We start from the raw sequence: 15,688 nt of genomic DNA on the forward strand, positions 1-15,688 counted from the left end.
GTTACTTATTTGAAAGAGCATCTCAGATATTTGTTTCAGTGCATGCTGGGTGCCGGCATAGCACAAAACTCCCAGCATGCACTGCAGCATGAATAACTTATACAGCTGAATGCAGGGGGCACTGTTTCATATGTTATTGAAGCTTCCCCGGGCGCAGCCATTGATTAGCAGACCCCCACCTGCTGTTAGCATTCCATTGACTCCCATTCATTTTGTCACTTTGACAGCGAATAACTTTACATCTGAGGCGTTTAAAGACTCCATTTGTCTATTATTTATTTCTAAAGAAACATGAAAATGTATAAAAGACTCCATTACCTTGTATCTTACGTTATGGCCCCATAGAAGCAGTTTTTGTAAAAATAGGCTAACGATTGCGTCATAACCACGCGACTCTCTGTCGCACAGTAGAGAGATTACCGTATGGACAGGAGGAGAAGCTTGCGGGCAATCGAGGGGACGTGGAGGCAAAATGAGAAAATAATTAATCAGAATACATAGCCAAAGTTTCTCCTGCTCCTAGCTCATGGACACCTCCTACTCACACTCTCCGTCTCTGCAAGTTTCGGAAGGGAATGATTCAGATTTCTCTTGGCACAGCTACTAGAAGACAGACGGGTTGCTCACGTCACATCTACGTCGTCAAGCTCAGTTTGAGTCTGCGCAGTACGCTCAGCCATCAGGAAGTGAGTGCTTCTAATTGACTTCACTTGTCTCCGTTGAATCCAATGGGGTCGCTGTGTCCATTTCTTTTACTGTCTATGGCCGAATGGTCTTTTTTATTGCCACCATTGTTGAAATTCATGCTGATTTTATTTGATTTTTTTATCATGTGTTTACATGATGTCATAGCTTTGTTTTTATTTATGTTATTTTATTGTGTATGATGTGTTTAAAAAATGTGCAGAAAGATTCTCTGGAGTCTGACTAGCAATAATTATAAAAAAAAAAAAAAAAAATAGAAGTAGAAATTTTCGATTCATGGTTGTTAAGATAAACGAGTGTAAAAATGTTTGAAGTGGGAGGAGCCTCTTTTACCAAAATGGCTATAACTCAAAAAGGAAATGAGAGATTTTCACCAAACTTGGCACACATATGTAAGAGTTCCACTTAAGGTCACGGTAAAAAAAAATTTGGCGATTGGCCACTTGTTGGCGCTATAAAATAGAAAAGACATGAAAATGGTCATACCTTTGCAACCGTTAGTCCGATTGACTTGTAAATTGGCATGCCTTGCCTTTGTCCGAGTCTCCACGATTGTCTATGCGTACATTGACGTATCTCAAAAAACGTGTCTGCCATGGGCCAATGATTTATCATTAACTGTTAAAAAAAACTTTAAATCTATATATTTTCTATGTTAAATTTACTGTATTGGCTGTAAATTGTCATTTCCATCTATGATTGAGGTGGTAACAGGCTTGCTAAATAAAACATTATCTTTTTATGCATGTGCTTAAAGGCCTTATATAACTTGAACCCCGATAATTGCTGCTCGCAGCTATATTATATTGTTATTATTGATATTCTGTTGCATAATCTTGTTCATGGATTGCTACATGGGTAGCCTTTAAAGTTTAAAGGGATAGTTCAACCAAAAATGAAAATTAGCCCATGATTTACTCACCATGAGGCTATCCTAGGTGTATATGACATTCTTATTTCAGACGAATACTATTGGAGTTATATTAAAAAATGTCCTGGCTCTTCCAAGCTTTATAATGCCAGTGAATGGGTATATTCTTTTGGCAGTCCATCAAAGCGCATCCATCCATGATTAAAGTGCTCCACACGGCTATATTTAAAACTTTAGCAAACTAAAATAACTAGCTTCCGGTAGACGGCCGTACGCTAGTCGACTTATGCCAAAAGAGTACATTTTCGAGCAATTTTATCACGGATTGATGCACTTTGATGGACTTCCAAAAAAATATACCCAATCACTCCCATTATAAAGCTTGGAAGAGCCAGGGCATTTTTTTTATATATATATAACTCTGATTGTGTTCATCTCAAATAAGAATGTCATATACACCTAGGATGGTTTCAGGGTGAGTAATTCATGGGCTAATTTAAATTTTTGGGTGAACTATCCCTTTAACCAATGACATGCTTCTCAAACTGACTGCTTAGCAGAAAAATCAGTAACAATGTTGAATATACTTTATATAAATATTTTCAATAAAGTTGAACATATATTTACGGAGCCCCCCAGTCCCACTTTGTCAAAAAAATGAATTATAACTATTTTGTGGCCTCAAGATAGTAACTCGTGGCCTCAAGATAGTAACTCGTGGCCTCAAGATAGTAACTCGTGGCCTCAAGATAGTAACTCGTGGCCTCAAGATAGTAACTCTTGGCCTCAAGATAGTAACTCTTGGCCTCAAGATAGTAACTCGTGGCCTCAAGATAGTAACTCGTGGCCTCAAGATAGTAACTCTTGGCCTCAAGATAGTAACTCGTGGCCTCAAGATAGTAACTCGTGGCCTCAAGATAGTAACTCGTGGCCTCAAGATAGTAACTCGTGGCCTCAAGATAGTAACTCGTGGCCTCAAGATAGTAACTCGTGGCCTCAAGATAGTAACTCGTGGCCTCAAGATAGTAACTCTTGGCCTCAAGATAGTAACTCGTGGCCTCAAGATAGTAACTCGTGGCCTCAAGATAGTAACTCATGGCCTCAAGATATTAAAGTGTCTGACACATGGACCATTTGTTATTAAACTGGACCCTGTAGTGCAATACTTCACATTATGTGCAATATTCTCTGTTTTAATATTCAGTGTGCAATATAGTTTGCTGCAGTTCTGCTTCTATTTATTTACTAGTACTGTAAATCTTGTAAATCTTGTAGGCTGCATATCCATAGTCCTTTATAATTCTCCTTCATATTTTATTGTCTATATTTATACTTTTTACATGTATATTGTTTATTTACCAACTTCTATTATTATTTATATTCCTTTAAATGTCTTGATGTACACATCAACTGTGACACAAGAATTGTCCCCCGGGTTATCCTCTGTGTCAGCATCAGAATTGTGTTTATGGAAAAGTTGCTCCACTCCCTGGAAAATGAGAGAGGAAATGTATTATAATCTAACAATACAAACTGCTTTGAACTCCCACATACAGTAACAAGTTGCAGACTTAAAATATTTATTCCAAACAAATTATATAAATGTTTTAAGGGATTTTACAGTACTAGCCTAAATATTTACCTCGGGAGTCATGAAGCATTTATCATCTGTAATACTGTTGTGTAACCAGTAGATGGCTGTATAGCCCTATATATATAAACATATATCCATGGCTGTGTATTCCCTAGTTGCTGGATGTTTTCAGTCATAATTACTTGCATGTATTAAGGTTTGAATTTGGACATATATTCATTATTAAAGACTATTAAAGATTAAACATTTTTCTCAGAAATGTTCATTTGAAGTGCAATTTTTGGCATTATTATTAGTCAAATATGGACACAGAAAAAGCATTTACTCTAGGCTGCTGCTAATTCTAACTACTTATACTGAGGTCCACTTATCTCTTAAAAAGTAAAATATGTAGGAAAAATTGTGATCTACAAATAAATGTAATAATCTAATTAAATAACTAATGGTTATCGCCCATTTGCTTCTGTTATGGAACAGTTGTTAGACCTATGAAATGAGATAATTATGCTGCATGTCACAACATTTTGGTGTATTGACAAAATCTATAGCTGAATAACATATCACAATTTACATGTCTAAAGCACATTTCTTACCTCTATTATTTCAAGACATGTGAACTGTATTAGACTTTTGTCAAGGAAGTCACCGGAGAAGTCGTCAGAATCTTTTAGATCTTGAAATAGGTTGATCCAGAACTGTGCATGCTGCTTCCTCAAAAATCCCCACCAATGCTCTATCCGTTGGTTATGATTGCTTGAGCCATACAAATAGCAATTTCTCGAAGAATCGTCCGTATGATCATGTCTCAAGAACTTCTGCATCTGTTCCATGTAACAGTTCTCTGTCCCCAAGTCTGAGCGAATTCGGGTGGCTGTCCCATTCCTTGATAACACCGCATCAATAAAGTATCCAGCGATTACCTTGGGATCACTACTTGTAGAGTATGCATGTAGCCATATCATCATTCGTGAAAACCCGTCGATTGCACCATTGATGCAGATCCCATATGGTTTAAGTTTATCATATGAATCAACATGCCATAAAAAGTTCGGGCCTGGATTATGATACAAACGTCGCCGAAGACGATTCCGGCGCCTAAGGTGCACTCCATGGGGATCCAGTATTTTCAACAATTGCCTGATTGTCTCTTGTGTCACCACGTAGCCAGCCTGAATGCATTTCAGATGCATCATCTTATATCCGTGAAGCATACCATATCGGTTTAACTGATCCTGGAGAAACACAGCAACGTCAAGCAGATCAGAATGTTCTTTTCGTCTGAACAGGCGCAAAGTCTTGAGGTGTCTGCGCAAAGTTGACGCACTAATAACAATACCATTTATATTACTTAAAGACAGCAGTATCTCCCAATGTCTCAAACCCAAAGTAAAATAAAACCGGATTAAACTTGAAAGCTGGGACATGTTTACTTCCATGCAATCCAGCTAAAATAGAGCTCCTGGCAGGATTTTGAGGGATCTCATTAATTCAGAAAAACAGAACAAAATATATTTTTTTTTATGAAAAATTATCTCATAATTCTGAGATAATTAACTCATTAATTCATAAAAACAGTGAAAAAAATTTTTCCAAGAAAAACGTATCTCATAATTCTGAGATAATTAACTCGTTAATTCAGAAAAACAGAGCAAAAACTTTTTTTTCATGAAAAATTATCTCGTAATTCTGAGATAATTAAGTCGTTAATTCAGAAAAACAGAGTCATTTTTTTTTCTCTAGTGAATGCAATACGCTTCCGTAAATTTCTTATGCGTGTTAAATATTAATAATATTGATTTTATTTAAGTAATATTTGTGGTTCTTGAAACAGATCATTTTAATTATCCATTCTCAAATATGGTGATGGAAATTTCACAAATATATTAGCTCAGTGTATTTTAAATAAAGAATTGGTTAGTCGAATACTAAATTATTTTAGTGAAAAACTTCAAACTTAAATATAACTGTAAATTTCAGACAAAATTAATTGTTGGAGTTTTAGTCAATTAGCCTATTTCGGTATGTTCAACTCAAACTATCAAGTAAATGATATTCAGAGATTTTATTAGTAAATATCACAGCAATAATTAACTTTATAATTATTGCTGTGATATTTACTAAGCCACTGAATTATTTTTTTTAGAATTTATTTTTTATTTTACCCATAAGAATCACTTCGACATTTAGGAAAGTTATATGTTAAGAATAGAACTGCATGTTGTATACCATAGTACTGTGATAATGTTTAGAGAAATTTTTACAAATGAAAATGAAATCTGGTGATGCAGGATTTAAAATGAAAACTATTTATATGTGAAATATGAAACTGTATCTTGTAGAACACACTCTAATAAATGTGTGCTTGTGTGTGTAGTTTAAATGTTGTGTTTCATCTAAGGCTGATTATACAGTATATACAGTAACCATGATTGACTAGAGGCATAGGGCTTGACTTAGGACAAGATAAGAACAAGCATGAGTGAAGTACAGCCTTATACTGATTGGTAAACTGCACTGTGTTTTATACACGTCCAGCCTGGACATTCATATTAAATTAGCATTATTTTCCTATGTTTTTACATCATGAAAATCTATATGGCTTCAGTTGTATGTAGGACATATATGACATAATATGATTAAAAATACACTAATATTATACAATTTATATATGTGGTTTTTCCAGCAGATATGTCCCTTACAATATTCTGTTGGAACATATAAGAATCACAGGAGTTTTTAGCAAACCTTTTCCATATGGGAGAAGGACGGACAAAACCAGTGAAATATCAACTGATCTGATAATTCTGAGTTCTTGGCATATTTTATTACCACTTATAGTGAATAAACTGTGATAATGTGAGAAATGTTGACGGTGTCTGAATACATTTTGGTTTGGCTGTACTTGGATTGATTGCTACATACCAAAGGTGTCAACCATTCAAAGACATTGACAGACTCCCCATCATTGATAAAGTAGGCCTGTCCACTCCAAAAAAACAAATTACACAAATAAACAAATACATTATGCATAATTTGGGTTCAATACTAATGATCGCAATAAAAATATCATGCCACACATACCGCCAGAAAGGCTTTCTCCGCAGTGAGTGCTTCTGCTGCTAAAACATGAGCCGTCACCAGATTATCCACGTGCACCCAGTTCATCTTGGCATTAGGGTCTCCAAAACAGAAGCTGAACAACCTCCGCTCCACATTCACCTGAGAAGAGAATCATAAAACCATGTTTCTGCATTCAACAGATCTTCACAGAGCTAACAACACCCTCTAAAGGCCCCGATATCCTCCAAGCAAAAACAAGATTGGGGTTCGAGGCCGACTCGGAGCAGGGCACTTAGGATTGGAGGATGAGATTAGGAGGCGGAGCAATGAAGAAGTTTGGTTTGATTTCATATGTCCAACAGCGTTTTTGAAATATAGCTTACCCCACCTTTAAAACTGATCGGGTGAGTAGAATACAAGAGATTACATGAGGAAGCACAGACTGTATGTACAGTAGATACAGCACAAGCACATGCTGTAACAGGAGCTTCTCACAGACTTCATTAATATTGTACAGCTCTGGGCAACACTGGCACAGCTGAGCCTGTACAACTGTCTGGGTGTGTGTGTGTGTGTGTGTGTGTGTGTGAGAGAGAGAGGGGTCTCACCATCACCCTGTGTAAATGTCTTCTCTCTTCAGGACCGTAGATACCAGAGGGGCGTAGGACACACGTCTGTAGAAGACCACCACCTATCACAGGAATACCTCAGTATTATAAGCAGTTTAACCATGACCTGTTTTTTTTTTTTCATATTCACAAATAAATTAAAAGATGCCTACATATAATCTAAACAAGATTTTATTATTTAACCAAATATCCAGTTTTGACTAGTGATCAATCAGTCAATATGAGATTTTTTTACGTTGTCAGTACTGCCATCATGTGCCGCTAGAGAGATATATAACATTATCAAAAGAGTTCTGTGGTTGTACCATAGTATAATAATGGCTATAGATGGCAATTCTATGGTACTTTGATATTTACTATGGTACTAAATGATTACATTACACAAGCATTCCTTTCCTTGTGAAAAAGAAGTGTACTCAATGTATTTAATGTGCACTTGTAGTGTACTTCAAGTCTTAAAAGTGTACTAGCAAATTATATAATATTTATTAAATATTGGTCCACATAAAGACCATTTAAGGGTTTTGGGTGGATGGATGGATAAATTGCAACAAATGTGTAATTCGTTTAAATACATGAAATGTTTCAGTAGAAATTACATTTAAGTATATTTTAGTTTGCCATGAATGCTTGTCAGTACTTTCAGCAGTAATTTTAACCAAATTTCACAACAGCCGCGCTGGCCAATATATCATTTCTATTACTTTTATGTTTTTACTCATGATATCAAAGAAATCTAATGTTGATCTGCATGCTTGAAATAGCAATGTTCCTGAAAAAGTTGTTTCTCCCTTTTTGGTTTTGTAAGGAGGTGTGCAATTATTAGCGCAGAGCCCACACACACACACACACACACACACACACACACAGAATAAGCTTCCCTCGTGCTCGGCTTTATTGTTAAGACTAGGTCTAATTTTAAAACAGTGTCAACAGGTCTGGGGTGCGTTTCCCGAAAGCATCGTTGGCCAACTATGGTCGCAAGTTCCGTCGTTACCAATAGAGTTCAATGGACATTGCGATGAACTTGCGACCATAGTTGGCCAACGATGCTTTCGGGAAACGCACCCCTGGTTGGGTTGGGTTGCAGGCTGTGGTCATTACCATAGCAGCTGTTACCTCAGTACCTCATCAGAAGTAGACACACACACACACACACACACACACACACACACACACACACAATATGATCGGGGTACATGACACCACTTGCGCTTATTGCTATTGTGCCCAATAACAGGATTGACTTCAGAGATCAACAAGTTTCCATTTCCGTACCTTTTGTTGGTCTTCCATTGGCCGCGAGCACCATGTGTTCGGCGATAGCTTTAGTCCTGGAGTAATGGTCTATGTGCTTCAAGAGAGAACGAAAATAAAATTTACATTTAAATAAATGACAAGACTTGATGATCATTTGTAAACTGTACAATGACTTAGTCATGGGATAGTAGTCCTCAAATTAAATATAGGATGTCAATTCTCAAATAAAAATGCTCAGACTACAAAGTGTTCAATTAATTTGATAAATTTGAATTCTTTTTTTAAATATTTGACCACAACATATTATAAACCGCAATATACTATATAAAAGCTATCAATATGGTCACAATTTGTAGCCCAGGCATGGTAAAAATTATGATGAACATAATGTTATATTTTCTAATTCTAATTCCATAGAAATAATTTATCTTAAACACACCAACTAATAAATAGATAGCTTGTTTCAGCCATTAGTGAAAGTCATCACACATTAGTCAACCTCAGCCGAAAATGAGCGCCAGTGAAATCCGAGTTTGTAAGCTGTACCGTTGTATGATTCATCAGATGTTATGTATTCATGTATGACGTTTGGGCAGACAAAAGCGGGTGACTTGTGTAGCACCTCACTTGAGTGAGGTGTCGGATGGACTAATTTGATTCCATTAACCTTCCTTAACTTCAGTCTACTGTTCTTCTGGACAGTGAACCGGAGCACACAGGAGAAGAGCACGAGTCGAGCTTCACCATGACACACTAATCCCTAGTGAAAGTCATCCACTTCTCATGCCTGTGATCACAGTGGTCAGTAACGTAACAGATCAGTACATCCAGTGTACAGTAGATAGCATCACTGATTATAATGGGTTGTTGTCTTTTTTGTGATGTGCCGCAAATCACCGGTGTAGACATGAGCTGCGTCCTTGAGTCGACAACTCCAACGTTTTGAGCGGTGAAAAGAATCCCGACTAAATTAAACATCTGATTTGCATTTGCGTTCAAGCACCGCAAAATCTCCCGTGTTAAATTAACACCCCTCAGTGTAAATATGTGTCCAACTTAGGGTGTTAAAATGAACACTGAAGCAGTTAAGTGCTTATCCCATAATAAAATACCCCATAATTAAGTGATTAATTAAGTGATGATTGGGCATTAGTGGTGATACCTGATGTTAATAAGCACAATCAGCGAAGGAAAGAGAAACAAGAACAGAAAAAAGAGAAACAAGAAAAACTACTGACTTCCAGCCATTACACATTATTGCACTTATTACTAACCAGTTTGACTTTATTTCTGTCATACATCTACTAAAGTTCTTATTGAGAATAAACAGAAGTTTAGATGTTAATGTTTTATGGAATGTTTGGTTTCACATCACCATTATGGTGATCAGTGTTTGCTGACGGCCGTACGCATCGATTTTACGGCGAAAGACTAACCCTTGAACTTGACGCACAACGTAATGACGAACGCAGTTGCCCAGCCCTGTTTGATTGAACTGCGAGAGGCGTCAAAGCTTACGCTACTCCTACATCCTACGTCATACATCGTCAAGTGTTACTCTTTTGGCATAAGTCAGACATCTGCCTGAATCTAGTTTTTTTTAGTCGATAAAGTTTTAAATATGGATTTTTTCTTACACTAATGCATCGCTTCACTTCAGAAGGCCTTTATTAATCATTTTTAAAATCTACCCATTCACTGCCATTATAAAGCTTGGAAGAACCAGGACGTTTTTGGTATAACTCTGATTGTATTCGTCTGAAAGAAGAATGTCATTTACACCTAGGATGGTTTCAAGGTGAATAAATCATGGGCTATTTTTTTCATTTTTGGGTGAACTATCCCTATAATGCATATTAGTGCACATGTATTGTAAAGTGTTACCAAAACTGATTGTGCTGTAAGAGATCACAGTTTCTCCTAGGTCAGATGTTGATTTTGAAAACTTTTCTCTTGAGCAAGGGTAAGTAATTAGCTGAAGTAATAAGATTTAATATTTAAGTTTAAAGTAGGCAATATTGTGTTTAGCAAAAAAAGACTTTTGAATGGCGGGGGTTCGGGCTTGGGTGCAATCAGAAGCCTGGCCGCCCAATCAGGAGATTGACCACCCAATCAGAAGCTTGACCCAACCAATCAGAAGCCTGGACACCCAATCAGGAGCTTGACCACACAATCAGAAGCTTGACCACCCAATCAGGAGCCTGGCCACCAAATCAGTAGCTTGACCCACCCAATCAGAAGCCTGGTCACCAAATCAGGAGCCTAGCCACCCAATTGGAAGCCTGGCCACCCAATCAGAAGCCTGGCCCACTCAATCAGGAGCCTAGCCACCCAATCAGAAGCCTGGCCACCCAATCAGGAGCCTGGCCCAACCAATCAGAAGCCTGTCCACCCAATCAAGAGCCTAGCCACCCAATCAGAAGCTTGACCCACCCACTCAGAAGCCTGGCCACCCAAACAGGAGCCTAGCCACCCAATCACCCTTTCAAAATCTGCTCCTTGCAGCTTAAAGCTGGAGCCGGGCCACCTTTAGAACAGGGCTGGTGTTCAAAAAACAAGTCTCAAAGTTGAATAAACCAACATGTGTACTTCAGAAACGGTCTAAATGCAAGATAAATCAGAGCACAGTCAGTGAGCATCTCACCATGTCCAGCGGCACGCAGGGAACTGAGTCTTCATCTCCATCCTCGATGGGTCTGCCAGCAAACGCCACATTCACTGTGCTGGTGTAGACGAGTCTCGGGATGCCCCGCTCCGTACAGACTACAACACACCAACCAGAACCACATACTTATAGCAGACTTTAAATGACATCAAACTTCTTATTCTGTGTTAAAGGATTAGTTCACTTCAGTATTAAAAATTCCTGATAATTTACTCACCTCCACGTCATCCAAGATGTTCATGTCTTTCTTTCTTCAGTCGAAAAGAAATTAATTTCAGGATTTTTCTCCATATAGTGGACTTCAATGGGGTCCAACAGTTTGAAGGTCCAAATTGCAGTTTCAGTGCAGCTTCAAAAGCTCTACATGATCCCATCAGAGGAATAAAGGTCTTATCTAGCCAAACCATCAGTCATTTTCTAAAAAAAATAAACATTTATATACTTTTTAACCACAAATGCTCGTCTTGAGAGGTCTCACGTCACGGAAGGCGGAAGTACTGAAAATCACCCTTTACAAAAAAAAAAGTTAAATAAATAAAAGTTAAAACAACGATGTTGGACGATTTTGAAGTTGGAGGAGAAAACGAGATGGAGTTTTTCACCCTTCCCTGCATTTTTGAACCGGAACAGGCATGACCTTTCAACGTGATTGCGTAATGCGTGGCGCATCACAGAGCTAGTGATAGACAAGCATTTGTGATTAAAAAGTAAGTAAATGTTTATTTTTTTAGAAAATGGCTTATGGTTTGTCTAGATAAGACCCTTATTCCTCGGCTGGGATCGTGTAGAGACTTTGAAGCTGCACTGAAACTGACATTTGGACCTTCAACATGTTGGACCCCATTGAAGTCCACTATATGGAGAAAAATCCTGGAATGTTTCCCTCAAAAACCTTAATTTATTTTAGACTGAAGTTAGAAAGACATGAATATCTTGGATGATGTGGGGGTGAGCAAATTATCCGAAATTTTTTATTCTGATGTGAACTAATCCTTTAAATATTTCTTTAGCGAAGCTTGTCGCAAATCCTTCAAATATTGCCTCCCTACATGTGATGTTGCCTGTGAATCTGGTCAAAAGAAGGTATCTTAGAAGATCTTATAATCTAGAGCACGTTCTGTATAATGCCTACATGGACAGCTCAATAAATGTACAACTCTATTTAGCCTTTGATATATGAAATCTGAAATGAACTCAATGGGAAATATTTCTAATACCATTAGAATACAAGCTCTAGTGAGAAACATTTATCTGAATAACAGGCCTAATAGTTACAGTACCAAATGATACAAATGTTGAAAGTTCACCGTTTATGACATTGTTCGTGCCGCCAACATTGACTGATTCAATCTGCTTTCTCTTCAGCTGCAGAACAAGAAAATACATGACCAGCGCATTTCACTTCAGTACGTCATGACATCACTCCCTAAACACTCAGATATTATAATGAAACAATAATAGTCATGTTAAACTGAAAAATGAAACTTAAAGCATTTATCACATCATAATATACAGTATCTAATTATGGCTTATAACAACTATGCGTTAATTTTACAATTAACAAACTTCTTTTTTCTTTACGTTTTTCTTTTTATGTTAAGATAGAGCTTACATGTTATGGATCCACACAATGACACTCAACATTTTGAAATGAATAACTTCTGATCTTCAAAATGTCACTTTTTTGTCATTTGTCTTTTCTATTATAACTAAATGATAAAATGCTGATGGATTAAAATGCTTGGCATGATGGTAATGACAGCAGTGTTGAGAACTGTGACTCTATGTTATAAAAATAACTTGTTCATAAAGGTAAAACTGATAGAAAATATGATTTTTATGAAAAGTGTTATCGATTTCGATCGCATACACTGGGGAAGGTAGAAAATGATAAATAATAAAGATATTATGGCAAACATGTGAACTTTAAAAAAAAAAATCACTTTAAAGCTATTAAAATCTATCCTATAAAAGAATATAATAAAATAATGATGTGATATGGCATGTTTTATGCACATTAAAATGTTTAGTCACACTCGTTCGGTTCCAATTCTCACTTTTAACTAACTATTATCTATGGCTTTTGCCTCAATAAACTCCTTATTACTGCTTATTAATAGTTAGTAAGGTAGTTGTTAAGTTCGGGTATTGGTTCAGATTAAGGAATGTAGAAGATGATCATGCAGAATAAGGCATTAATTATAAGTAAACAGCCAATATCCTAGTAATATGCATGATAATAAACATATAATTAATAGCAAGAATTGAACCCTAAACTGAAGTGTTACCAAATGTTCTACATGTAAATATTAATATACTGTAATTCAAAGGACTCAAGTAATATTTGCATGCATCAGTCTCAGTGTTTTAGTGGATTCTGATACAGAGCGAGCTCTCATTAGATGCACGTTACACACACTGACCTGTTCAGGACCTGACATCCCGTAGGAAGCGGTGTGGAATATGACGTCCACTCCCGCACAGATCTTATACAGGGCATCATAATCCCGGATATCAATCTGGAAGACAGACACACACAGATGTACAGAATCATAATGCCCTTCAATCACAGTGATGTACAAAAGAAAATCATTCATTACAGTTTTCTCTCCCATTATTTCATTTTTGTTCAATCCATAACACTTAAGAAACTATAGTCTAGAACAACCAAACTGGGAATGAATATTCACATTATTCTTGACTTTCTTGACTATAAGTTGACCTGATAGAACAGTTTGCCTAAAACCTTTTGATCACTTTTAGACAATATTTCTATATTGACGGAAACATCTAGCAAGCAACCATTGAAACAATGTTAAGTCTGATGCGTCAACACTAATCGCATTGAATTAACATTACAAAGTGACGATGGTTCAGTCTCATGAGTTCTGTCGGCTTTCATCAACATTTCAATAATGACCCAACATACTTTAAACATTGAAATGTCAATCTCAACCAAAATGATGGTTTGCATGATTGAAAACTCAACACTGTAACAATATAACCTTGCCATCTTGTAATATACTTATATTTATTCACTAATATACTGGTTCTCGACTGTTTTTGCTGCAGGACATCAACTCAGTAATAAAACCACTGGTTACAAAAAAATCCTTCAAATTCAACATGAAAGTTGTTATTACCATAAAAAAAAGTTATTCATTTTACCATGTAAAACCACAATATTCCCAAAATGATCAATGGGACATGGACTGAATACAAAATAAATGTCAATTTTGGTATCTATAAGTTTTGCTTGAAATTAAATTATTTCAATATTTGAGACAATATTTCACTGTGCAAAAACACATTTTGGGTTGGCAGGAATAATCAGCACTTTTTGCACAGATTTGTTCATGATTTTCAAGGACGAGGACACGCACATCTGTCTAACTTCTTTGTCTTTGACATCAAGGATATAGATATTTTTTCTCCTCCCTCTTTACTTTGCCATCCTAACTATGACAATACTATTATTAGTTGCATCATGCATTGCTTTTCCCTCTGCTGTTATTCATATTACCATGTGAAACCACAATGTTCCAAAAAAATATTAATGGGACATGGACTGAATACAAAAATGTTGTACATTTCAAGATAATATTTCACTGATCAAAACACATTATGGTTGGCGGGAATAATCTGCACTTTTTATGAAAGTGCCGTTCATGATTTTCAAGGACAGATTTGTACATGATTTTCAAGGACGAGGACACGCCATGCAACCTGGACATCGGTCCAACTTGTTTGTCTTTAGCACAACCTTTGACATCAAGGATATAGCCATTTTTTCTCCTCCCTCTTTACTTTCAAATCCTAACTATGACAATACTATTATCAGTTCCATTGATCATTGCTTTTTCCCCCACTATAAGAACAGACCCTCCAGCTGAGAACCCATAATACACCATTAACTGTAAAAAAAAAAAAAAAAAAAAACACGAGCAAAACCTGCTGAAACATTATCATGGCAGTTTCAGATTCACTTTCACGGCTCTTCCCGTAGCCCAGCGGTTTCTCCGAGACATCCGAGTCATGAAAGCGCGTGCTGAAACCGGAGGCTTGAGCACTGCACCTGCTTCTGTTACCCAACAGCCCCTCCACAACCCAGTGTCTCCAGTTTCCCCATACCTGCTGGAAGACGGCTCCATCTGGGAGATCCCAGGGCGGCTTGAGGAGATCCAGCATTAGGACCGTGGCGCCTTGTCCGGCTAGAGTCCGGCCCAGCCTGAACCCGAAGTACCCGGCTCCTCCTGTGACCAGCACCTTTCCGGACCCACTCCGCCTCTGATCCGGTCCCACTCCACTCCGGCTCTGATCCGGTCCCGCTCCGGCCCCGCTCCGGGCCTGATCCGGGCCCTCCAGCACGCAGTTGGGACTGTTGCACAGGGCGCCCACCGCCCCGTTGGCTCGGTGTCTGAAAGGGGGGGGGACGTCGCTGTGGCTCGGCCGACGGCAGTCCAGGACACACGCACAGGACCGGTTCTCCATCATAACGCACTCAGTCTGGGGACGATCAGAGACAGTGAGAGTCTAATGAACCGGCGGACACTGTGAAACAGATCCGCCTGTGAGTGAGTGAATGAATCGATGCATAATTCACCTCTCCATGTAAAGAGGTGGAAGACAAACTTTTCCTTACACTCACCTTACCCAAAAAACTGCTCATCGAGGCTTCACACATTGATACACTATTTTGAATATGCAGTCAAACCAGAAATGATGACTATTTTTCGCTGAAGTGTTTTTCTTTAATTGCTAATGCAACCTTTTTACACCACCGACTGAACAAAATGAAGCATTGCTTGGTAATTGGTTGAGCTAAACTAGTACATGACCTCTATGACTTTCTTTCTCACATGTGCAACACAAAAGAGGATATTAGAAAAAAAATTTAAACTGTT

The 15,688-nt window shown here is 37.6% G+C and overlaps 1 protein-coding gene across 1 annotated transcript; it reads right to left on the reverse strand.

The window, feature by feature from the left end:
- Nucleotides 1-2,951: 2,951 nt before the first annotated feature.
- On the reverse strand, nt 2,952-15,278 carry LOC311298772 (putative short-chain dehydrogenase/reductase family 42E member 2; the record flags this gene model as incomplete). The annotated part of the gene is made up of 9 exons (XM_084422001.1): nt 2,952-3,065; nt 4,328-4,402; nt 6,252-6,389; nt 6,839-6,921; nt 8,138-8,213; nt 10,764-10,882; nt 12,092-12,149; nt 13,208-13,303; nt 14,916-15,278. The coding sequence occupies 9 exons, from the start codon at nt 15,276-15,278 to the stop codon at nt 2,952-2,954; spliced, it is 1,122 nt and encodes a 373-aa protein (XP_084278127.1).
- Nucleotides 15,279-15,688: the final 410 nt, after the last annotated feature.

The sequence above is a fragment of the Rutilus rutilus genome (genome assembly GCF_951802725.1).
Source record: "Rutilus rutilus genome assembly, chromosome: 1".
NCBI lineage: Eukaryota > Metazoa > Chordata > Actinopteri > Cypriniformes > Leuciscidae > Rutilus > Rutilus rutilus.